The sequence below is a fragment of the Melospiza melodia genome, chromosome 2, assembly GCF_035770615.1.
Source record: "Melospiza melodia melodia isolate bMelMel2 chromosome 2, bMelMel2.pri, whole genome shotgun sequence".
NCBI classification, from domain to species: Eukaryota; Metazoa; Chordata; class Aves; order Passeriformes; family Passerellidae; genus Melospiza; species Melospiza melodia.
In genome coordinates this window covers 141,439,192-141,465,550 of record NC_086195.1, presented here as the reverse complement: position 1 = coordinate 141,465,550, position 26,359 = coordinate 141,439,192, and the positions used below count along the sequence as shown (strand labels likewise).

The 26,359-nt window shown below is 38.2% G+C and overlaps 1 protein-coding gene across 1 annotated transcript in view; it reads left to right on the top strand.

Annotated features, from left to right (window-relative positions):
- LOC134414915 (ephrin type-A receptor 3) overlaps positions 1-26,359 on the top strand; it is a 175,246-nt gene that overhangs the window by 34,192 nt on the left and 114,695 nt on the right. Inside the window, exon 3 of the mRNA XM_063150214.1 lies at positions 18,673-19,333. Coding sequence (XP_063006284.1) covers positions 18,739-19,333 — 595 coding nt within the window. The 5' untranslated portion in view covers positions 18,673-18,738. The remainder of the gene's footprint in view (positions 1-18,672; positions 19,334-26,359) is intronic.

Genomic DNA, 26,359 nt, shown 5'->3' with positions numbered 1-26,359 from the left:
ACTTGTTGTCAGGCTGTGAAATACAAAGGCATTGTTAAAAAAGAAGGAACCTTGTTGACATTTTATTGGGAGTTTTTAAAGCATCAGAAAACTTTTAATAGGTAGGTTAAATGTGGGCATTGTATTAGGGAAAAAAAAAGTAATCTTGAACTAATTTAAAGTCCACAATTAGTCGGGATCACAGGTGGCAAGAAGAAGTTTTAATGATAGCCTGGCCCAGGCCTTGAGGTAAATGATGCATAATTATTCATAACTGCTATTTTTGGCTTGCTTGCATTTGTCCTAGACCTCTGCCTGAGGAAACAATTTGAAATAATTAGTGTGCTAGTGCAGTGACAATGATGAATGAATCAAATGCATCTGGTGCCAAACACGGATCTTGATAAGAAGCAGATAACTTTGGCAACTGTGGAATTTTTGTTTTTAGATTTCTGAGACTGGGAACAGTTTGTTCTTGTTGGTTTTGTTTTGTTTTTTTTTTTTTCAGACTGACATGTTCAACATAGAAAATTACCACTCACTGGGCCATGATCAAAGCGCAGGAGGAATTCCAGCACTGTGAACACGAAGCAGGTCTGCACGCTGTGTGTGCAGCTATTCAGGGCTGGGAAAATGAAGGGGTTAGTAAGGTGGAGCATTTTGAAAACTCAGGTCAGCAGAGCCAAAAGTTAATGTTAAATGAGCAAGATGCATTGCTTATCTCACACAGGTTGCAGGCACATTTGATGTCAATATTCAGCGGTGTAAATACAGCTGTGTGTCATTATCAGAGCAAAGCTAAAGCAGAAACAGAAAGATTGGGTTCAGATTCCTGCATTGTAGCGTAGTTAGTGCTTCTGAGGTCCTCAGAGGTGTTTTCTTTCTCTGGCTTGAATGCTTATTTCTATCTGTGTAATTCACTATATATGGGTTTAGGTGCAGGTAGATGTGAGGCTCTTTTGAAATTAGATGTGTTTATTGAAGAGGGAAAAAGTTATTTTTAATTAATATTCCCTTATCGTCTGGGCTCCCACACATTTGTATCTCGTTGGACTACTGAACAAATGTTTAGTAGTTTTGAATTTGTTCCTAATAAATTGATTAAAATAGGGTGCAAGGTAGTGCTCAGGTCAGTGACTCCATACCTGAGCTGTGAGCAGTCTCTCCATCCAGAGAATATTTGGCTTCTACTCACAACCTTGAAATTACAGCACTGTGAGTAAAGTTCTCTGCGACAAATGTGGCTCTAAAGAAAGATTTTTTAGACTGAAATGCAAGGTATAAATTTAGGGGAGAGCTGACAGCCTGAGAGTTGGTCTGTTTTTTTCAGTTCTGTGTGTGCTTCAAGTAGAATTGTTACAATAAGGATTTAAATTTTTGAGCTTGTCAACTGCTGCTGCATGTGTTGTGTTTTAAAAGCGTTTCTTGGTGAAAGGCATTTTATGCATTTGATTGGACCTTAAACACTATGCAAACTTCAATAGAATGCATATAATAAGTTTTCTAGCTGGTCTTTAACCTTCTGCTTCTACATGTAATTAATGTTTTTCTAGTGATTTTTCCAATGCCAATCCTAATATTTCACCAGAAACTTACACCTATTTGGCCAGTGAACTCTATTATGTTGAGGATGCCTTGGCAAAATAGGAGTCTAGGGGAGTTTTTAGCCTATCCAAGCCAGATCTCTGTTCCTGAGAGAAGTTCTGCTGGGGTAACAAGTTTGCATGATCAGATACTTTTCTTGTAAACATCTCTAAGAGCTGTGTCCAAATCACCTAAACTCACTGAAGGTTTTTGTTTGTGTGTTATTTCATCTCCGTGGTCTCTGGAGTTGCTGCTTTGTATTGATGTGGGATGAGGCTGGGGAAAGAAAACGTGGGGAATCACTGTATGTTCAGAGCCTTTAGTCCAGAAACTTAACTAAAAGTAAATTCAAGTATTAAATGCTGATTCACTGCCTATGCACCTTGTTCACTCATGCAAAATATTTACCTAGCAGGGGTTATTTTTATCTTAAATGCCAAAGATGGCAGAAGTAAAAGGTGAAATGAATGGAAGCCTGAGCAATTCAGAGTCCCTTGAATTGCGACTCAGATCCTCTCTTGTTGTCTTCTTCATTCTGGATTCTGCTGTTTCTCACGACTGCTGAGCTCCTACAGCTGACCCAGGTGAGCTCTCTGCAGAACAGCTGTCCTATGAGAGAGCTGAGAGGATGCTGCATTCCTCTCTAGAAAATCAAGGGGATCCTTGACCTGTGGCCTGAATTTGGATTACAATGTTCAAAATCTTTCCAGAAGTATTAGAATCCAGAGCAGATCTTGCCATTTATCAGGATTTCCCACTCTTCTAGGACTCAAGGGTCCTGTGGTAAGGAGGAATAATCACTGAATTAGGTGGTATCACCATGTCTGTGCACTCTGGAGCACAGGTGGATTTCCACACCTCAATGTCATGAAATGAAAAGCTTACCAGATTTATTTAGGTAAATAATTCAGTCTGGAAAGAATCTTCAGTGGTCCTGAAACTAACTAGATTTTTAGGTGGTCATAGGAACAAGAGTAATTTACTCTTTACTTATAAAATTACTCTTCACAAATCACTTCAATGTATTTAATGTGGTTTTTTGGGTTTTTTTGTGATATAAACTAATCAGGGTGAATGGTGTCTTCTGAGGGAAAAAAGTGCTCTTATGCCAAGTAAGAAGAGGAAGAATGTTTGTTGGGGTTTTTTGTATGTTCTTTGAACAGTGTTTCATGTGGGTTTTTCTTTGTGATGGGAAAATCTTGGTGGTAGATTTTCATGTAATTTGCAGTTATTGGTTTTGTTATTATTATTTTTTTTTGCAGCGTACTCCTTTCCCATAAAAAACAAACTGAAAATGATAATTTCTCTGAGGCAATAGGATTGAACCATGTACTGGTTTTACCCAGATGGAAGCAGAGTGCAATAAGGTTTTTTGAGGAGAACATATTCTTTGAAGCAAATAAACTTATTTATTGTTAGTATCTCAATCTGTCACACATGGACTGAGCATGAGAATAGCTGCCTCAAAGGTTATCTTTTGCATTCCAACATTTGCACAGAGTGTGGGGTGTGTGGAGAGGGTTAGGTAATAGATTTTGGTTTGGTTTGGCTCTTTTGTTTTCTGGGTTGGATTTTTTTTTTTTTTGTTTGGTTTTAGTTTTTTGTTTGTTTTGGTTTGGGGGAGTTTTGTTTGTTTGTTTTTGGGGAGCTTTTGGGCTGAGCTTTTTGGTGTTTTTTAATGGTTTTTTTTGTATGACCTTAAACAGAAAAACCAGGTTGTTCATCGTGTCTCCCTCCTATTCAGTGCTGTGCCACAGGCTCCTTCTGTTGTTACCCATCTTCACATGTTTTGAGTTTCCTGCTGGGCAAGAGGGGACGCTGGCAGAGGTATTCAGGTGCTGTTGATGCCCAGGGAAACAAAATGGAATTATTTATCTAACTCAGTGCTGGTCCTCAAGCCTGGACACCAAAAATCACTCTCGTGTCCTTGCTAAAGTTCCATTAACAGAGCAGAGTGCTGCTTTGACACATTAATTGGTTGCCATGCTTTCTTTTTCTCCAAGTCAACCTTTCCTTTGGTCACTTGATTGAAATTACTGATAATTGCAGGGCTGTTTGGAGTCTGTTTGTGCAGAATGGACGTAAAGGGGCTTTGCTGTCCAAGGGAGCAGGCGAATGGTTCCTATCACCTGGGAGCTGCTGGGTTGTGCTTGTCCCACACTCCTCCCCTTAAAGAAAAAGGGCAACCAAGCAGAAAAAAAAACAAAGATAAACCCAACAGAATACCACAAGAAGTTACTTTTATGGAAACCAGTTCTTCCTCATTGGAAAATAAATGGAAGAGTGAGAGAGGGCTGGCACAAAATTAGCGTAGGGAATATTTCTTTGCCTCATTTCTGCATTATAGAACAATTTGTTGTGTTCAGCAGTTAGCAACTTTCAGGAAGATAAATGTGTTTTTAATTTTTTTTAAATGACTGCTGAATAATGTATTGTACTCCTGCAAGAAAAGAGTAGGATTTTGGGTTGTTTGAGATTGTCTGGTTAAGTGAAACGAAAAAATTGCACAGGGTAATTTAAATTGGTATAGCTTCCTGGATCTCAGGGGGTTTTGTATACATGTTTAACATTGTGCCATATTTAATATTTTCCTTTCCGGGTGTAAGACAAAGAATCACATTAATTTTTTTCCCAACAGACTTCTTTGGTTTTTTGTTTCTTAGCCAATGAAAGCCAACAATGCTTTCCACTAAATGTTCTTATGACACTTTGTTTCAACTTTTCTTCACTATTTCAGTCAAATTTCTGTATAGTTTTGATTGCCCTTTTCTTAGCTCAGGCCTCTATTTTCAGAAAATAATATCATTAAAAGATGACTCACTCCATTTGTGTGCTCAGACATTTGTATTCGACTGTTACAGAAAAGTCCACTTGAATTTTCTGGCTTGTAGTTATTTTAAACCAGGACATTACAGATACTGTTTAGTCTGATGAAACATGAACTTCTGTTTTGAGCAATGTTCTATTCTTTCTGCTGTGATAATTCACTGTGGAGAGGCATGGGGCCCTCTCTCTCAAATCTGTGCTATAAAATAGCATCTACCATTCAAACAAAACTTCTTATGGACAGAGATGAGTCATTCTTACATGTTCCTATTATGCCTGTCACAATGGAATTGGTCCTTCTCAGTACTACCACTTTTCAAGTAATAAAGGTAGCAGCAAAAATACTTTCCTGTACTTGTCTGCTACAAAAAAAAAAATGCCATTACGTCACTTTCAGGAACATTAAACTTTTTTTTCTTCAGGTGACCTACTTTTTAGAGTAGATATTTCTGAGATCTGTTCCTTTTTCCACAGCTAATCTGCCTTTATTGTGCAAATCTCAGTTTATTTGTAATTTAGTGCATCCTAAATAATTTCAATTCTATCTAAATTTTCAATTTTAAGTTTTGTATTTTGTGATCATAAACCAGAAACACTTGCATGGATTTTAGGTTGTTTCTATGGCATAGGTTTGTTTGATTCCTTCCTCGGAACACACATGTGCAGTCACCCCAGAATTCCTGTTCGTGCCTCAGTATTTTAGCTTTTATATTTTTCAGATTCTCTGCTGCTTTACTGTGTACTTTTGAGCTTCATATAAGGGGATGGTAAATTCTCTTCACAGAGTAGGGAGACAAAACAATTCCTTCTCCAAATCTCAAGCCCAAGAGCACAAACACCATGGGGCTGAAGAGAGAAAAACAAGAAGGATGGGACTTCATGGGCTAAAGCTGTAATTGGACAATTATCTCCAATATGCAAATATGGAGGAGAACTGATCAAAGTGAGAGACCCCGTGACTGCTCGGGCATTTTGGGTCCATTTGGGTTCATCTTGGGTGTGGCCCTGGCAGGACTCTTGTGCTGCCCAAGGTGCATCCATTGAGGCCTTTTAATAAATCCCTACTTTATTCTTTAACTCTGTCTAACCTGTGTTCTAGGGCAGCCTTCACGAGGCATCACTGTCATGATTGAATTACAATTATTTAAATAAGTGGCTGCTCAGTATAGCCTGGAAATAGTTGACAGAGATGGTGTTCCTGCTGTGGAGTGAGGATACCTTCCCTGCTGAGGGAGGAGACAGGGCCCATAGGTTCCAGGAACAGAAAATTCTCATTGGGTCTGAGGAATCACAGAAGATGTCTGGGAAAGTGCTTTTATGTAGGAACAAAAGGCCTTGCACAGGTATTCAGGGCACACTCTGTTTTCTCATGCTTGGCTGGAATGGGAGTCCTCTCATCATCATTTAATGAAGCAACTTGGTGACCTGTGTGCATGCACAGCTGCTGAGTTACTGGTTTAACCTTAAATCACCTGCAGGGCTGGACTGTTTCACTGCTGTTTGTGCTGTTTGTGCTGTGCTTTGCTGCTGCTGAGATGGACAATTCACCTGCACGGTCCAATGCTTTGTGCCACGCTCGGGGGCTCTCCTGACGATCACCATGAGGTGGCTGTGAATTATGCAGGACAGCAGCAGTGCTGGATCCTTGCTGCAGTGCACTGAGTGTTACCATTCTGGGAGGGTGTCCTGGTTTAGGGCAAATTTGGGACAAAACCTCCAAAGGGGTTCCTCTAGAACACAAATTCAAGCGGCCTTTCCGCCAGATGGTACAGCAAAATATTTCCTTGGAGAAAGGTGGAAAAAACTGTTTAATAAGCAATTCATTCACAAGCATAAAAAATGAATAATATTAAACAGGAAAACGTCTCACTGTTCTGGAGAGATGGCAAGCTCAGCAAGTCCCCTTTGTGGGCTGTAGTTTGCTCAATTTGTTATCCGTCTCTCTGGTGCTGCACATGTCGCGGCCCAGGCCTGGCCTGCTGGGCCTCAGGGGTGAGCTCCCGGTGTTTTTCTGGGTTTTCAGTCCAGAGCAGGACTGATCAGTTCCAAGGAAATGAAAAACCACAGTCCAGTGAAATTCTCTGCCTCAGCTAGCTAAAAACTAACTAAAAGCAAAGGAGAGCTCTGTCCTGCTGTCTGTCCATGCTGCAGACAACATAGCAACGGGGAGGAGTGAGTGCAGTTTCCGAAAACAAAGTCTGCACTTCTTCTCGCTACCTTCACTCTCAGAACAAATCTTAAAGGTGCAAAACTTAATTCTGGGCTAAACAGATGAGTGGGGATACAACTCAGCATCATAAAGTCACCTCAGGACAGAGGGGAAACAGTCTAGAAAGCAATTTTGTGGCTCTAGATGTCTCTACCAAAGTGCACATCTTCTGTTTGGGTCATGGTGAGCTAATGATGTGGCAAAGGAATCCAGTTTTGCCAAGGGAAAGTTCTGAGTATTTTGTTCCTCCTATGCTTCAGAACATGGCACTTCCCTTGCTGAACCTTTTGCAGTTCCTCTGAGCCCATCTCTCCAGCCTGTCAATGTCCCCTGAGTCGCAGCATGACCCTCTGGCGTTTTGGCCGCTCTTCCGAATTTTGTGTCACCAGCAAACTGCTGAGGGTGCTCCCAGCCCCATCACCCAGACCATTGATGAAGATGTTGAACAGGATTAGACTCTTGGGGTGTCTCCATACAGACTTTGTGATCACAGCCTCCTGAACTTGGCTGTTCAGTTTCAGTTCACCTCCCTGTCTGCTCAACTGTGTTTTCTCAGATTCTCTGTCAGCTTGTTATGGGAGAAAGTGGTGAAACTCTGCTGATTCCTCCTGATGGTTTCCTTGTCCTTTGTATGCTTGGAAGTGATTCCTAGGATTGCTTTTTCAATTATTTTCACAGGAATGGAGGCTGATTCCTCAGGATTTCTCTACTCTCCAGCCCTCTCTTCCTGTCCCAGCCTAGGAACTGGAATTAACACTTTGTGATTGTTGATCACAGCAGCCAGTCTTTATTTAAGGCTGTTTGTTTGGTTGGTTTGTTCCCCTGTGTTCTGTGTTTGGTGTGTTTTTGCTAGGTTGACATGTAGACAGATTTTTCCTCATATCAGCTCCCAGAATAGGCACTTTAGGAACTGGACTGAGCAGAATCAGCAGTTAAGCTGTGTAGGGCCATGACTTCCCTTACTGTGCAAGTTCAGTTTTCCACGTGGTGCTTAGAGGTCAGATGCACATTTCTATACTCTTCACAGGAAAAAGACATCAGAGAGAGAGTGTATTTTAGCCAGGTATTTTATTTGTGTTGTTTTACTTTGCCTTACCCAGACAGTGGTTATTTCTTAAGGGCAGTGAATTTTAATTTATGCTTTACAACATTGTATTAGACCATCTTGAGAAATACAAGCTTGTATCCAAAATGTCCCAGACAGAGTAATACAAACAATTTATCATTTTTATAGAGGTCAAAAATGCTTTAATTAAAGACAGAAATTACAATACAAAATAAATCTATGTGGTATATAGAATATGGCCTTTATAACAGAAAGTTATGCCTTACTATTTTTAAAAAAGGAGTTCTTATATTTTTAACTTCTTGGACTCTCTGCCCACGTAATTATGTTTAGCAGAAGTTCTAAGTCTAAGCAATTTCTTCTAAAACTGTGGTATCAGTAAGCATATAAATAGTATTTTATTATTTTCTTTCCCAAATCTCTGTATATAGTGAATGAAATGTTAAATGTGTTTAAATTATATTTAGGCATGTGAAAAATTATTTTGCAGCTTTTTCACTGACTTTTTGTACGCAATTTAAGTAAATAACAGTCTTACCAATAATGGCAACAAAATTATTTTTCTATTGGAAGTGTTCTTATTTATGGAGTGAAAAAGTGCAGTGTGATTACAGTAAACACAATTTCTCATTTACTAGAAAATAATATTGCATCTAAAATTAGCAGATTGGAATATTCCAGAATGTTTAACGCATAAATTATGAAACTCCCAGGTATAAAGTGTGTGTTTAACAACACCTGCATAAAATACTCCTTTGTGTTCAAAGGTATGTTTTGGGTTTTTAGTTTGATTTTTCTTGTTTTTTCTGACAATCGAAATGGATAAACAAATTTTGGTATGCTTGGGGCACAAATTTCTGTTTTCATGACAAAAATTTTAGTCTTTACACTTGAAATTTTGGTATATGGAATATGAGGCTTGGTGTAGTCCAAGATAATGTTTATTTGATGGTTTATTTGTTTGCATGACTCCTTTGCTTTTGGATACAGCACCACTGAGGCTCATCAGCAATATTTCATTCAGTATCACTTGAAAAATAGAACTTCTCTTGTTATGGTTATCAGCTTCCTATGTTCTCCATCTCTTTTTCTGCTACTCTAAGTGGCATGTGGGTTCAGTTCAAGCTGGAGTTCTCATTTCCCAAAACATTCCCAGTTGGGATGTTGGCTCTGGGACATGTGAATATGAAACAACACTGAAATGCACTTCTGGACTTCATTGCCTATCAGTAAATCTGTGTTCCTGCCTGCGTTTCATGGGTTATAAATCAGCAGTGATAGTCGATTTTTCCTGTTTCCTGTGGCTTGAAGCACATTCCAAGTGTTTTCATGTCCTGATTTTCTCACTAGGTCCCATCCATCTTCTAGGGGAGAATTCTGATGCCAGCAATGGAAGGAACTCCTGACAGCTCAGGTTCTTTGTGGGTTTTGATTTTCACTCTCACAACGGTTCAGTGGGACCCTGGGAAGAAGGGACTGAAGCTGAAGTTCTGAAAGAGTGTTGCATACATGTGGTAGCTTGTCTAACCAAGTATATTAAAATGTAATTTTTATCTCTGGTTTATGGGACTTCAAAGACTTAACTCACCCAGAGAGGCTGTGATGGCCTTATCTCAGAGCCTTGAAATTGATTCTTTATCAGAAACATAAATCATTTGACACAGTCCGTGACCTTGGGGCAGGAAAAGACCAGAGACAGGGGGAAGGTTGGTTTGTCTGTCCTCCTCTGGGTTGTGATTCACCCATTCCTCTGGAGGTCATCAGGACATCCTGGAAGGCCATGTGGTTACTTCTGCAAGGCTACCTGGATGGCAAATACAGGGGCTCATTGTATTCTGGTTCTGAGTAAACTTTCACCTCTGGAGTACAATCCAGCAAAGTAAATAAAACACTGAAATCTTTGTCTGATTTTTTTTTTCCTCTCTGCATTCCCAAATGCAGAGAACCGAGTCAAACACGCATTTATTGATGCACATTCCCAGCAGACTTCCATATATTTAGTGTGTTTTGTGTTAAAAAATAACAAACCTCTCTCCTGTGCAGTTGTTTTCATTTTGAGCTTTTCACGTGCATGTAATCAGTGTCTTACTGAGAGCAGTGAAAACTTAACTTTATTTTCTAACAGCAGGACCTAGAAGTGAGGCAATTTTGACTGTTTGAATACCAAACTTGCAGTGCAGTACTACTGTGTGTGTTCATATCCAACATTATGACAAAGACATGAAGCTTGAGGAAATAAAAGTAATATATGGAACTATTTTTGGCATTACACCTAATGAACACTCTTCATCTTTAGGGTAATTCTCTGAACCATGCTTAAGCTCTGCAGTAAGGTATTGGTGCCACTGATAATTACTGTAGTGCATTTCTGGAAGCATTTTGTGCTCCACTGTAAGCTAGAAAATGAAATTTAAACCTCATATTTACATGCAAGGCCTAATGGAAGAATTTGGTGAGTAGGATTATAGCTCAGGAGTTTCTGTTCCTGTTGATGTCTCTCAACCTCCCACAGAGCAAGTACACAAATATCTCTATTTAATGACCTTTGAATTTGAAGTTCTTTGTGAGCCTACTCTAAAACATGACAATACCTTTTAGTATTGGATGTGTCCTATTCCTAGAGACATTTGGCTCTTCCTTGGGCTTTCAATGACCTGTGACCAGATTTTTTTTTTCCTAAGTATTTGTTTGTGTATTTGTCAGCTGTTTTGTCTAATGAGCTTCTGTTTACCCAAGATTGGATTTGAACGCACCTGTAAGCTGTTAAAGTATGATTAACTTTCGGGGGCTTTTTATGGTTGGTTGACTTTGAGTGGGTTTTTTTTGTTTTGTTTTTTTTTTTGTTTCTACAGGTAAAACTACATATTTTTTTGGCATGCTATTTTGTAGATCCCAGTGTGGACAATTTATCGAGTAACAAACAGAATTTTTAGAAAACGATCTATCTCCAATTTACTGCTACACTACAGAACTGTGAACCTCAGCTAATGCCATTGCTCCTCAAGAGTCTTTGGTTAAAATCCTGGTTGAGTTACTTCTGTTTATTCATCTCATATTAAATTGGGCATGAGTTCTCTCATCCCTAGCCTGACACAGGGAAGGTAATTGTTTAATAATGTTTTAGAGCCTTGAGAAATCAAGAGTGTCTCAGCCAGAGGTTGAGAAGATATCTGGACTATCTCCAGAATTCCCAGTCTAATTACTTTCTTCTTGTTCAGCTGAAACAAATTTATCTTTAGAAAATATGAAATGTCAATGAAATATGAGTTCCTGTATTAAGCATATTTTTCAATTAGAATAACTGGAAATATGTGCACAGAACTAACTTTTCCTAATTGTATGGTGAGGAAATTAATTTCCATAGAGTCACAGTAAAAAATATAATAATTACCATCTCTCTTTTGACTCAGCAGTTGACAAAAGAATAATTACCTTTTTGGAGGTATTTTTAACTTAGCCTTTTAAGCATAATGACTCTTGTCTGATTTTAGCATGTGTTTAATTTTCAAGACCCTATATGATAGCTATATTTAAAAAATAGTACGTGTGCTATTTTTATTTATTGCCTTTTTTTGCAGTACTTCCCAAGCAAGGGATTGAAGGAAACAATATGAATATTATGCTTTTCAGTTATATTCGTAACTATTTTTGGCTTGTGCTCATTAAAGGGGAGGTATGATGCCTGAGACAGGATTTCAGATGCTGTTTTCTTTAAGGTGTGTTGCCTTCTACAGGAATAAAGAGGCAACTTCAGAAGGAAAAATGTATTTTATTGAAAACTCAGAAGAATATCATAGTATAATTTAAATGCCTCTACTGAAGAATGCAATTTTCAATGAAAGGATAAACTCATGAATGAAAAGGAAGCCTCCTCAAGTAGTTATTAAGAAATTATTCTAAAGATGGAAACATGGAGATATGTGAATGTGTAATTGCCCAGCTGAAAAGATATAAATAGAGGTAAAGAGAACATATATAAAGGATAAGGATAATATATCCTTTATAAAGGATATAAAAAGAACATTGCCATATGAACAAAGTTAAAACCAAAATAACCCAAATACCTTTAAATTATGGTAATTACTCTGAGCAGCCTTTTATGGGATTGATTGTGGGCTCCAGCTGTCATGGAAGTTGTTTGAGTTTCAGATTAAATTGTTGCCTCACATGGACCTATGAAGCGTTAGCTATGTGTCACTCACCCAAATTAAAGGTTTCCATTTCTAGATTAGCTCCCCATCTGGGTTGTGCCAGGGAGTTGAAGATTTCTGTGGAATCAAGGTCTTTCAGAAGGGGCAGAGTCACAGTTCTTGCCTTTATGCACAGGATTACATCCAGTGTTGAGATCTTAAAGCTTTTATTGTGTTGGAGGCCAGAGATCCTGGGGCTTTTCCTCAGTTTTCATGTGAACATGGCTGTGCAAAATTCCAGCTCCTTGGAATTGGAGATCCTGTGGAGCTTGAGGGAGACTGCTGCGCTGAGCAGGAACCTTTGCAGTGTCACTTTGGGGTGACACCATGCTGGGGTGGCTTTGCCACCATCAAATCTGCTGCAAATCTGGAAGCAGGGACACAAACTTTTCAGCATACAACTCTTCCATTTCCATTCTTGGCTGTGTTCTGCTCACCTCCTGCTCAGTATGGGGTTAATCTGCTCCTGCGAGAGGGGTAAAATTTTCCTGCACAAAATTGGGAGTAAGTCTCACCTCTGGACTGGTTGGTGTGGTGTGACTATTTTCTGGATCCAACATTGCTGTTTCTTGTCTTTCTTCATTGCCAGTTTACTTATTTATGCCCTGTGGAAGGCACTGGTTGAAGGACACTTTGCTCTAGGAGCAGCTGGAGTAAGGATGCCTGGTTTGCCTTTTTTTTTTCCTGTTCAGTTTTGCACTTTGAAAACAAGCAAATATTATTTGGATTAAAGGGGGAAAAAAGTCTGCTATGTAAAATTTGCTCAGAACTCTGTATCCCTATTTGGTTTAATCATCTAAGAACAAATGAGATTTTCTGTTGGGAAGTAGTTTTATATGGATTTGTGTTCCTTGCCCTTGTGCAGTAGTACTGCCAATTATATTTATTAGCCCTAAATATTAAACAGCTGGAAGGATTCCATTGTATATAAATAAGACATTTGAGACCTGGAAGGTTGCCATTTCTAATGCAGCCAGCTGGTGCTTTTTACAGTTACATTCAGCACAACACTACTGAATTTCACTTCCATTGAGTGTTGTGTTAATGACAATAGGAGAATGTGGGGTGGTTTGGGATTTCTCTAGGAAATGCCATTGTTAAAAATATATTGTTCTGAAAGACTGGCTAGCAGGGAAATGCTATATTATGCACCTGTTTTTTGCATTTTGATGTAAATATTTTTTTTGTTTATGTGTTTTGCTGGCAAATCCAAAACAAGAAACTGCAGGGGCTTTTCAAATGTGAATTTTTAAGTGTTCTTGTGCCACAGATGTTTTTCACTTTCTCTGTTGTGGTGTTGTTTTCCCATTTAAGTAATGGTTTCATTTTTAAAAAATCCTGCTTGCTGATGCTTCTGCATTTGCTCATTCTTTGATTATTTTTTTTAATGCAGGCATCATTATTATGGTTCCAGAAATAGCTAAAATAGTACCGAAATTATCGCCCCATTGTTAATTTGTTCCTAATTTATTTCTTAGAAAACTGAGGCATGAATGTGGGTGAGGGATATATTCCTGTTTAGCTAGCCAGCAAACACTTTGGAGAAGTGGATTCTTCCCACTTTTGATTGACTGTGTCCTGATTATTTCTTTTTAATCACTGCCTGTGTGGGTGGCCACATCCAGTTTTTTTTACCCAGTGCTGGGTAGTGCATTAGGTAAAGCAGAGGATGGTGCTGAACAACCTGATACTGCTTATATGTGTTAGTATTGAAAATTTACAGGAGCTGATTGTTATGAGCTAAATGTCATGTCTAACATTGTGTGAAATAATTCCTTGAAGACACTTTTTTCACTCCAGACTGCCACATCCACAGCTTTGTGTGAGATCTGTCTTGGATAAATTTCCATCTCTGAAACAGCCACACTTCGAGGCTGAATCTAACCTAGTTTATTCAATGCTTGTGGAGAAAGGTGCTTTTATAAAAATTATTGTTCAGTACGGATTTCAGCTCTGGGGACTGTTGTGTTGAGAACTTGCCAGAAAAACTGCTTAACCTGTGAGATAAATAAGATTAAAACCTGCTTCTCCAGGAGATATATATCTTAGGGGGAAAAAAATGAAGCTGTAAATACTTTTTTTGTCTGAAGGGGTGTTTGAATGCTGGATTCAGATGTCTGTTAGGAAGTCAGATGTTTTCCTCCTTGTGGTGACCTTTTTACCTCACTGTGATTAAGAGGCTTTTGCTTGCTGATGGGTGAGAATCAGCTGTCCTTACAAATTTGATGATGAAGTACTCTTCTGTCTGCCAATTAGAGATGGGGGAGAAAAGATGGTCTTCCTCATCCTTCTGCAATTTGGTTTGATTATTAGTTGAGTAGTCCCATGATAAGGTATGCACTCATGCTTTCTCAGTATTGTTTATGTGTGCTTAGATTCTGTAAGACAGTTACTTATTGTAATTTTTGTTTTATTTCACAGTTCTTTAAAAGTTCAGAAGCATAACTATATGGAACACAGGTCTGACTGGCTTGGATAATTTGGGATAAATTTGGGGCTAGGTGTATGGTAAGATGCTAAACCTCAGTTTTTCTTAGGGAAGTTTAGTATCTGGGTACTCTAAATGAGCTTCTCATGTCACCTGAGCACTCAGCAGACAAGATATTAATATTTTGTCTTGGTTGCAATTCTGAAACTCTTTTGCTTAGCTATGAAGAAACCAAGTTTTAGGTTGAAGCTATGAGTGTACCCACAGTCTGTGTCTTATGAAGGTTTCTGTGATGGAAATGATAATTTCACTGTGTGTATAACTTAATCAGAAAACTCTTGCAATGCAATTTATTCTTCCATTTACCACTTAGAAAAAACTAAAAACCTCTGGCTAGAGCCAGTGGCCTGAGGTAATTTCATTGATTTTTGAATGTCAAATGCAGAAAAAAATTTTCCATGGTACTTTTAAAGTTTCTTAAAATCCCAAATCAGATCATTCTCTGTCCTGTGATCTCAGTTGGTTGGTATCTGTGGGCCTTGAATCAGCATCTTTGGTGATGTTATCAGGAAAGTTTCCACACTGATGAGCTGGCCTGGAATGCATTCTCCTATAATATGGTCATCATAGGGTTTTTGTTAATAGCAACTTTCAGAGCTCTTGCGTCCTGCTACTATTTTGTTAAGCTTTTAAACAGCATGTGGAGAGGTTATTTTTTTTTTATTTAGACTTGAATTATTCTGATGCTCATCTCAATTTGCAGTTTTATACTTTGTAGTTAAAGAGTTTGATAGCAATGTGATGCCGACTGAAAAATGGGGATTTTTTTGCAATCACACAGTTGCATATATGTTGTATTGTAAATCACAAAATATCCCTCTGTTTCTTATTGTAATTCAGATTTTTTTTTTAAACTATGATAAATAAAAAGACACAAAAAGTGATGTCACAGGCAGGATGCAAGAATTGAGATCACTCGTCCTAGATTCCCACATTGAGAGAGAGCTTTTCATTGAGGCTGCTCATGACATCCCAGAAACATCCTACATTCACTTCTGTACATTTCCTTTTGTAAAGAAATTGCATTTCCTTTTGCAAAGAAATTGCAAGAAATAAACCAAAGTCTTCAGTCCAGCACAGTGCCAGATCTTGGAGAAGAAAATCCTTTTTGGCTCAACTTTGTCACTCAGAGACATGAGTTAGACCCTCTCACTGGAGATCTGGAGGTTTTTCTCCACCACTGAAAGCAATCTCTTGTTTGCTGTCATTAAAAGTATCCAAAGAAGATTTTAAATAGTGAAAAGTAAACAAAAGAACATTTTCCAAAAGCCAGATTACATGCTGGGAAGGGAGTGGTGCTATGGCACTTCTGGAAATGCTTCAGAAGTATTGAAAGTGCCTGAAGGCATCAGGGGAATATGACATAAATACTGTGTAATAATATGAATTCAGAAATTGTGGCCCACATCATTCTCTCATAGTGTCACTGAGACTCTTTTATAAACATCTTCCTAAAAAATTTTGAATTTATCATTCCTATTGGGCTTGGAGGAGGATAGTCCCGTCATTTCATCATTCCAGAATTTAGGACTTGCCTATTAATTTCCTCTCTAGCAATTTTGGTACTTGCAATTCATGTGTTCAACTTGCTCTGTAAAGTTATAATAGTTACAAAAATTCTTTTAAAAAAATTAAAAAAAATAAGTAGAGATAAATTCCTGTTCCAGGGATGAAATTAAGCAGGGAAAATAATAAAACAGACGGACATGGGAGGTACCAAAATAAAATTGAAATAAATGGGAATACAGGTGTTTGAGAAACCTTACTTAGTAAAAAACCCTCAATGTCCTTGATTATCTGTTTACCATTAAGATCCCTTTAAATGGCAATACAGAGGTTTAATGGGAACAGTTGCAATGTATGAACAATGCAAATGTACTGCTTGCTTTTTGCTTAGATAATGATAATTATTGAATTCCCAAATGTACATGTTGGGATTTGAATGCTCTTCCTGTAGTTTTTGTGAGTTATTTAATCTTTTTCTAATGAAATAGCTGCAATCTCCACAATTTTATGAATGTTAAAGTATTTTAGTCAAATTAGCACTGAGAGAGTGACATTTCCCTCCAGCAATGCTTCAGCATTTAAGTGATCGATCTAAAATTTTGTTGTTGATTAAGTGGACTAACACAGACTTCCAGGCAATTTGATCTTCATTGAAAATTACTGAAATTATAATTGCATTAAATTAATAATTGAAACTTTTGGATTAACAACATAGTAGTGATACTGCCTTTGTTTTGCCAGTCCTATATCTACATTCAAAAGTCTGTTGGATAAGAAGCTTCTGGCAAAAAAATTTATCATGAGACTTGTTCATAAAACTAACATCTTCCTGTGGAGATGTTTTAAACTGTGCCAGTTCCTGGTTTTGGCTCTGTCTCCCTCTGGACATTTTAAATAGAACTGATTAGAAATTATATGGAAATGATAACCGCTGAATGACTTCTGAATCAGTGCGAGCTGCTTAAAATGTCTCTAAAATTTGGTCTCATTATATAATCCTATCTAGTTTCACCCAGGTGTTGTTACTCAGTATTTATTTGTCCAGGTAGGAGCTGCAGATGAATCAGTGCATCCAGCTTCACTGAGGCAATTACGGCTCTTTGAGGCAGGGTTGGATCGCTGGCTCAGGGCCTGTGCTTGTGCAAGGACATCTGTCAGAGGAGGGTCCTTCACTCACTTTGGGGAAGCTGGCAGAGGCTGGGAGCCAGGGTCCAGCTGCCCCTTCTGCGGGCAGCAGCTCATCCTTGTGTGGCTGGTGCCGAGCTCCCAAGTGGCCATGGGCTCCAGTGTGGTAATTTTGATTTAAAAAGTCCCTGCGCTGCTGGCTCTTTTTGGAAATAGATTCTGTTATGGCATGCTGCAGCATATCAGCTGCTGTAGACACATCCAAGATTGTGTCTTAAAGTCTGTTGAACTAGTCGGGAAGAGATAAAACTTGTGTATAGTCAGGTCTGTAAAGTGAATTGCAGTAAACTTGGTTTCAATTAGAGGAAAGAGTATTTACACCGCTTTTATCTGCTGGTTTAATGACATGGTTTAAAATCACATCTTCAGTGCTGTGTGGACAATTTCATTGTGCAGGCCAGCTCTTAGGCAGATCAAAACTTCCTTAAATTAGTGGGTTGAGACTGAGAACTCTCAGATGCTGCTCTGATATGTCCATGGTTTTTTTCCTTCCTTTGTATATGTGTGTGATATACACGCATTGTAAACCCAAGAAACTGTAAGCACTTCTGCACCATGGTTTTTGTCTCTGTAGTGGGAATAGTTCTTTCCTCTCCTACTGTCTGCACTACAGTAAAGTCCTGTAACAAAAAGTGCTTATATAAAACAAGTAATTATCAGACTGAGATCTTAAATAGAAAGTTGATATTACTTGATTTTTGAGGGAAGATGTTTTTCTGGTAGAAATTCTTCTTTGTCTCCGTTCCTCAAGAGTGGCAGTGACTTCTGACATTGATTCTCCAGTTTTTGTTGTGAGGTTTTTTTTTTTATTTTTTCTTGTGAGTGATAAATATTCCTCTTTCTTAAGTGTGACTTTGGAAACCAGGTAGGACTAGTATGTGAGTAATTCTCAAGTAGGAAACCCCTTCCTTCATGTTTGGGTCAAGAGAGTTTGTTAGCTGAGGACTGCTGTAAAAACAAATCATAACCCTGTGTTCTTCCAAAATCATTCCAGTGTCACAGCCTATGTAGCGCACTGAAAAACCACCTAATCAAGATATGGTAAAGTGGTAGTATGTCTTAGACCAGCTCAACCCAGTTTCCAGAGTTATTGTTTGTCCAGAGTACATTTATCCCAAGGACAATCAATTGTCATGCTTTGAATAAATATAAAAATGTAACATTTTTATTGCAACTGTATGAAATTTCAGTTGGAGCCATTGGTTTTTGTTTAATCTTAGATATAAAGCTGGTTCTAACAGTGCAAATATGTGTTGTCCTTGAGGATCTCCTCCATCTGAGGTGAGTGTAGTTGTTGTAAAGGCATGGAATTGTGGGTGAAAGGACAGCACTGCTTATTGTTTAGGAAATCACAGGTTTTTGGTAATGCAAAACAGCTGTAGCATCTCTTTCATCCACCTTGAAGTAACTTGGTAAAAACTGACTTATTAATGGGGAATTCTGTGATCATTTAAGATGTTTTTAGTTTTTATGTAGAAAAAAGTAAGAGAAGGTTGAACCAGACCTGATTGTTTATTTTATAGATATGCCCAAGCAAAGTTATTTTTGCTTTTTCACAGCTTTTGGTCTAAACATTATTTTTGTTGGTATAATAATTGATCTTAAAAAAATTTTTTTTCTTCTTATTTTGTTGATCCAGTGGGAAGAGATCAGCGGTGTTGACGAGCATTACACTCCGATCAGGACTTACCAAGTGTGCAATGTCATGGATCACAGCCAGAACAATTGGCTGCGGACGAACTGGATCCCGCGCAACTCGGCTCAGAAGATCTACGTGGAGCTCAAGTTCACCCTGAGGGACTGCAACAGCATCCCCCTGGTGCTGGGCACCTGCAAAGAGACCTTCAACCTTTATTACATGGAGTCTGACGACGACCACTCGGTCAAGTTCAAGGAGCACCAGTTTACAAAGATCGACACCATCGCGGCCGACGAGAGCTTCACCCAGATGGACCTGGGCGACCGAATCCTCAAGCTGAACACGGAGATCCGTGAGGTGGGGCCCATCAGCAGGAAGGGCTTCTACCTGGCTTTCCAGGACGTGGGCGCCTGCGTCGCCTTAGTGTCGGTGCGGGTCTACTTCAAGAAGTGCCCTTTCACCGTCAAGAACCTGGCCATGTTCCCAGACACGGTGCCCATGGACTCCCAGTCGCTGGTGGAGGTGAGGGGCTCCTGTGTCAACCACTCCAAGGAGGAGGAGCCCCCCAAGATGTACTGCAGCACGGAGGGAGAGTGGCTGGTGCCCATCGGGAAGTGCTTGTGCAACGCTGGCTACGAGGAGAGAGGCTTTGCCTGCCAAGGTAACCGTGCCCTCTGTGCCCGTAGCTCTGCTCTGAGCTGGGGCTCGCCCTGCTCCCTTTGCTGCGCTCCTTTTCTCCAGGTTCTGAATCCCTGCAGAAATAGCAGTTAGGTGGGAAAATTGCTGTGCAAATGGGGTTTGGTCAAGCTGTGCTAATAACGTAATCTGCTAAAAATATTTGGTAAGAGTCAACAGCTGATTTTTAGTAGCACATTGTGCAGCAAATCTAGCCTCTCTTACCACTCTCGGACCTTCTTCCATTTCCTTAAATGTTTGTGTCAAACAAGTGATTTTTTTTTCAGTGTCTTCTTGTCTTTTATACTTTGTGTCTTGACATATGATTTCTGCCAATGAGCTGTGTTGATTAATTGGACTTGGTTGGTAAAAAATATATGGTATTGCTCCTGTAGCATAAATATTAAATGCAGATACATTTGGAAGATTAATAGTTCAAGTTTATTCATAAATACTTATGTATTTTAACTCTATCTTCTCCAAATTTTTGGTTTCTGCTAACTGTGGTTATGTGAATGCTCCCAAGAACAAGAGTACACTGGGGATTTGGATTTTTTACAGAAATGGTCTTTCTTAGAAATCTTAGAGAAATGCGTGTTGTATTTACTAATTTTAGTATCAAGCAAGATGATAGTAGCTAATATTTTTATTCTTTTTATAAAATTACATTTTGAAGCTTTGTGCTGATTCAGTCTTTTCACAGTGTGCCTCGAAGGGTGCTGGCTGTGGCAAAGGGTCTTCTGTTAAATATACAAGTAAAAATTAAACAGTAATGTCTGGAAATCACATGGTTGGAAGCACAATAGCTGAAATGTTTACTGTGGGGTATGTGTAGAACAGAAAATTTAAAGTGTTCTGAGCCTGGCTGGGACAGTGCCTACTCCTTTTTAACTAGTCCTACAGCAATGTATATGTCAATCAATTCCTGGGAGTTACTGAGAACCCAACAAACCATAGCCATGACTTTTTCTCAGAAAATGACAGGTGGACATCTGGGGGAAGGGGTAAGAGTGTTCTTCCTTTGATTTTTCTTTTAAGTAGATTTTAAATAATCTTTTGCCCTTGAATAAATTGAGTAGCCAGGTACAAGGATGCTTTTCTGGGGTTAGATTCTGTTATTTATAAAAAACAAAGTAAGCTCTTCTGTTAAGAGCTGAATTCAGGGGAGGATATTTTATTGTTCAGAAATCCTTTTTCCAGGGCCTCCTACAGCTGCACTTAGAAATGCTAAAACATGAGTGAATCTTTTATCCACTGTATATATTCTTGCTTGCTGGAGAGCCTGTGTTCCTGTAAATGGTTGGAAGCTGTTGGTTTAGAGTTTCAGTCACACGTGAGCACAGACTACAACTGAGCAAAAGTAAAGCTAAATAAATTAAACTAAACTTTTATTAAAAACTAGTTCTCAAATGCTTGAGACAGGCAAAGCAGCTCCTACTGAGTTCTGCAGAGAAAATCAGACCATAGAATTAATACATTTTTCTGGTTTGGTTTTTTTTTCTTCCTCACTCATTGTTGATCAAGGGGATTTTAAATGATGAAGCCATTAACAATAGCAACAGGTCCTTCTGGTTTATTCTGGTTTAACATAGAATGTTCTGCTAACCTTTATTGGAAGTCATTGATCAGATCCTTTCAGTGTGCTGTGATTGAAGTGATGTTTTAAAAGCAGGAACTCAAAACTTCACATTTTTTGGTATCAATGGTGCAGCAGGACTTGGAGAACTCAGAAAACCAGTTCAGCTTTGACTTCAAGATCAAGGCTGCTCCTGCATTTTTCCTTTTCTTTTTCTCCTCTTCTTCTCTTGCTCCATCTTGTAGGGTGTTTAAAGATTTTTGTGTTTGTTTAAGGATTTTTGTGTTTATTTGGGTTTTTTTGTTTAGTTTTTTTTTTTGTCATTGAGAGGGCAGTAGAATCAGGATTGTGGTAATGTAACCCCAGAATGTTGTTACAGGCATGGGCTGGAATGAAGACATAACTTAGGAAAAATAAGTTTTAGTTGAAATCTGAAGCAATAATTAGTAGTAGAAGTTATTGTCTTCCCAGTGGCTGAAAACATTTAAGAGCTTCTCAAGCTCAAGATCTTAAGAAATCACTACTTGATCCTGTGTTCAGATGGTTTCTGATTTTGTTTGTTTCCATAATGCAGGTTTCATAAACAATGTCATTTTGCATTAGCAGGAGATTATCCCTGAGAACTAAAAGGAAGGACCTTAATGGTGTAAGATGAGCCTATTTAAATTCCATTCAGAACAGCTTTTCTTTGTACTTGGAAAATTAGACACAGTCATGGCCTCCCAAATAACAAAAGTGTCACCAATTTCCTTAACTGCTTTCTTTTCTCTGCATAACCAGGAAAAGTCAACATAAACTCAGACCAGTTTTTCTTATTAGTGCACATTTTTATAACACATTTATGGGTAAGCTATGAAAGCCAGCTCAGCTGATGGGTTCTTTCTGGGTGGAATATTGTTCTGCTCTGGATCCTGTTGGGTGATTTTTCCTGTACAGCAGCAACATCCCTTCCTGTCAGTCAGCAAAAGAATTTCACTGTGACCATCTTTGTCCTCCTTATTGTGTGTTTGTAGAGCAAAGATTTCCCAAAAATGATACACTTGAGGTTAACGGTTTAAGATTTAATTCCTCCTCTAGCAAAGGCTTGTGCACCTGCTCGGTGTTTTGGAAGAATTAGAGTTTGTCTGAAGTAAAGTAAGATGTGTTGGGGAGCAAGTCGGAAAAAGCACCCTTTCATACCCATTTTTCACCTTAATTAATACATTTATTAGTTAATTAAAATGGTATATATCATTCACTGTAGGCTGTTTGCTATTACAGGTTTTTAGCATCACAAGGATCCTCTCTATTTAATCTTATTTAAATATTACATGGTTGAACGGACCTTCTTCCTCACAATATCTTTTATAAATTGTATTTTCCTGTCACTTTGACCAAACTACATTTTCCTGGCATCTTCTCTTTTAGAATTAGTGTGTTTTAATTAGGGGGAAAAACCCCCAACTGGCTGTAACTACACACTAAGCTTGATGCTTTCTAATGATCTCCATCCTGATCCTCAGCCAACCAAGGAAAAAATAATCTTTTAATTTGTTCCCCATCAAACAGGAAGAATAGATCAGGTTAGATCTGTCTTACTATTCTTGCTCTGACAGTGACTAGTGGCATCCTCCTAAGGAAACTAAGGGGAAGTGTAAGAAATTATATAAAAGTGCTGCTTTCCTGGGCAAAGCTTCTGCCAATCTCCTGCTGACCTTTGAAGATTTAAGACGCATTTTGTAAGAAAGATGATGTACAATAGGAGTCAGTGACCAGTCTCTTGGTAATTTGTCTATATTTTGACTCATTTATATTTTTAATCTCTTAATTTTTGTGGCAATGAATGCCATATCTTGCCTTGTGTGGAAACCATAACTTCTTGCTGTGTTTAACCCTTCTCTTTTAGAGTCACTGGGATAAGGTTTAGCGTATCTGTGTATAGTAAGGAGATAACTGCTTCCTTTCAGCTTCCATATGAACAAATTTCAAGATCTCTTTCATGTCTAATGTCTCTAATACCTCTTGTCTGAGCTTTTCCCCTCTACTGGTGCCTTCTTTTTTAAAGGACAGACTGGTTGCTCTGTACCTCATCTTTTTTGACTGCCTCTGTACATATTCAAGGTAAACATGGTTTTTATGATGGCAATGAATCTTGTGTGCACTATTTAAGTTTCAAGTGCAGGAGGAGATTAGACAGTGGCTTAGAGTTTGGAACAGCCCAGAGATTTGAGTTAAAAAAAGGGGCATTCACATCACCTGCCCAGTGAGGGATCTGTACCTGGAAAAGCTTGACTCAGTTTTATTTTGAACACTATAGAAGAAGTAGATATCACTCTCTGAAGGTTGGTTAGTTGGGGTATTGATACCAAAATAAATGGGAAAATGTAAGATAAATGGCAGAAAAACTATCTGTAGTTCTGTAATGATCTGGAAGGCTCCTCAAGGAAATAATGGAAGCCTCATTTCAGGAGTTGTTTTTTAAAAAATTGCAGGAACCAGATGATAAAGAAAATGCTGCACTGGCAGGTTTGGACCACTAAATCTTTTCCATCCTGAATGTGTCTATTCTGTTGGTTTCATGCACTTCAGGAAGACCAGTTGGACATGAAAAATGTTATTTTTCATTGCAGTATATTTAATTAGCAAGCCTGCAGTGGGCAATTGTTTATCCATGTGGGACTATGAGTTTGAATCCTCTTTTGAAGGCTTGCAACAGATGACCCTCTATACCAAAACCAAATTTTCTGGCTCTGTTTAATTAATGAAAAATTTAAATTGGCAGGCCTGAACAGAATGACCCAAAAAGCAGAGAATAACATTTTCTGCATGGTGTTGTTTCAAGGTATAGTTCTAAATTTTAGTTGCTGGAATTGAGTAAGTCTGAACTGTAAATTTCCTATGTAATGCTATGTAATATAGTTGTAAGTTTTAATCATGAGTGACTGATACATTTTCTATAACAAAGCCAGAAGGAAAAAGAATGTAACCCAACAGTTCCTCCTTATGTGTTTAACTTTTAGCTATTAATCAGGTGGATTGAATGGGAGAAAAGGGAGTGAGGGGTAAAGGAGGGAGAGGATAAGTTCACCCACTGCGCCTGGTTATTGCAAAAATGACTTCAGAAAATTTCCCCTAACACTAAATTTTTCAGTGTTTCAAGTTGTGCAGTGAGCATCTCCTAAATCATATTTCTTTCTCTGAGTTTCTGGAGATAGGAAAGGAATGCCATCTGTGGCTGCTAAATCTGAACCATCACATCCATTGCCTAATTCTTTAGTGGAATGACTGCTGCACTTGTGGTAAAAATATGGAAAACATCATTAATACCAAGGAAGCAAATTTCTCCAGACTCCTTTTTTTCCTCTATGCTTTAAATAACCATTTTGTCTCTGCATAAGTAAATCTAATTTTTACTTTTCTAGATGAGTAAGAAAAAAAAATTATGACTTTGCATGTAAAGAGAAAAAGATACTGTGAGGAACTACTCAATTTTGTGCAAGTGAAAACGGAATGAAGGCACAAATGTTTTTTGCAACTGCAAAGTTTTTCTTGGAATTAAGTGAGTGGCTTGAATGTGTTAGACTGCAAAAATGTGTGGCCTTAACTCAGACTCTGCACAGGAGTAATATTTAATATAATTATATTAAGATAAATATATTTAATAAAATAAAGGCACTGATCATATGGAGATCATACAATATAATAATGAAACTATCAAAAAGTTTCCCTTTACCTGAAATCTGAGAAAACTGGAGGTTCAGATTTTTTAAGCAGAGGTCTGAGGTGTGTTTTTATTCCTTTGGTTTGTATTGTTTTGATTTCAAAAAGCAGGAGAGATGCTTTTTAAAAGGACTCTTAGTCTTTCAAGCTGGCAAACTAAAATGACAGCAGCTATAAATTATGAATCACTTTATTTGTAAAATATTCATTGTTTTGATCCACTTTATAGTCTGTAAGTACATAAACAGAGCACAAAAGTGAAGGATTTACCTTCCAGCTTAGAATTTATTTAACTCTTACAAAAGTTGTGTTGAAAATGTCCAGATGATTTTTATGGGAGAAGAATTATGTTGTATTCAATGCTTGCTAAAGATCCCAGCCAACTTTTTATGTAACATATTCTGACCATTACAAATTTGGAAAATACTCTCAAATTTTTTCCTAGTAGATATAAAAATGCAAGTTTTTTAGGCAAAATTTATTTAGCACAATGTTGTGATTTTTTGACCACATTTTCACATATCCTGAAGAAAAAATTCTGAAATTATTGGAAAAGAGGGGGTTTTTGATACAATACTATGCACATTCTTCATACATGTAAGAAAAGTGTTCTTTTAGCCCTTTTTAGTTTCTTGGAAAAGCCTTTACAAAATTTCTTGGAGGTTGTGATAGAAGTATTTAAAAACATGATTAAATATTGCTCTAAAGTTTTTAACATTCAATGATCAGAAGCTCAAATGTAACATTACTGTTAAGTGTTCTTAGAGAACTTAGTAATACATCTCTGCAAGTTGTTCAGCACTACAGTGTCAATATATGGCAGGACTAGATAATTTAAAATTGAATTTTTGTATTTGAAACAAGGTGGGAAATAGAAAGATTTACTCAGAAATAATGGAAATATTTGCAAAAGTGTTAATGACTTAGAAAATGCAACATAATACAGTTGTATGTTTGTTTGATCCAGATATGTTACCACTTTATAAGTGTTTGTTCTGCCACTTTGTGGGTGTGTTGGCAGTTTTTTCCTTGTCTCCCTTACCTGCTTTTCAAGCAACACAATGACCACCCCACTCCAAACTCTGACAAGGAAACTCCTCAAACACCCCACTGGAACCCAGGCTTTCTCCAATTTAACAAGTTTGTGAAACATTTACTTGTTCTTATCCACACAGAAATATTTGCCTTGATTCTCTGACACTCACCTGTTCAAGGGCTCTACCACTGAATTTATGGGCAGGATTTTGCTGCAGGAATCCTCTGGATGTCTGTCACTGAGAATCCTAAAGGATCTTGCTGGTATTTCCTTAACCTTTTCACTGGAATGGGTTCCCTTCTTTGGAGGCTTTCAAAAGATTAAAGACTAAATAATGAGTATCATCCTCAGCACGTTTTGTTCACTGTGCCTTGGGTGATTTTTCAGTCTTGGAGTTGCGTGAAGTTTGCATTGTCAGTGGGAATTGAGGGAACTTTTTCCATTGAGAACTTTTTCCATTGGTTTCCCTGCCACTGGCAGAGTTTATAGAGCCATTTGACAATCCCTTATTAGTTCCAGAGCGGGACTTAGAAAGGCTAACAGGGGTTTTTGCAGTACCCCTGTCAGCTGGCACTAGGCTTTAAATAGAGAGCAATTGCAGCAAGAGCTGTGAGTTCTGATAACACTCAGCTCTGAAAACACTCTCAGAGTAAGGACCATCTTGAAAGATGAGTACAAGATGAGGAGAATCTTCTCTGAGT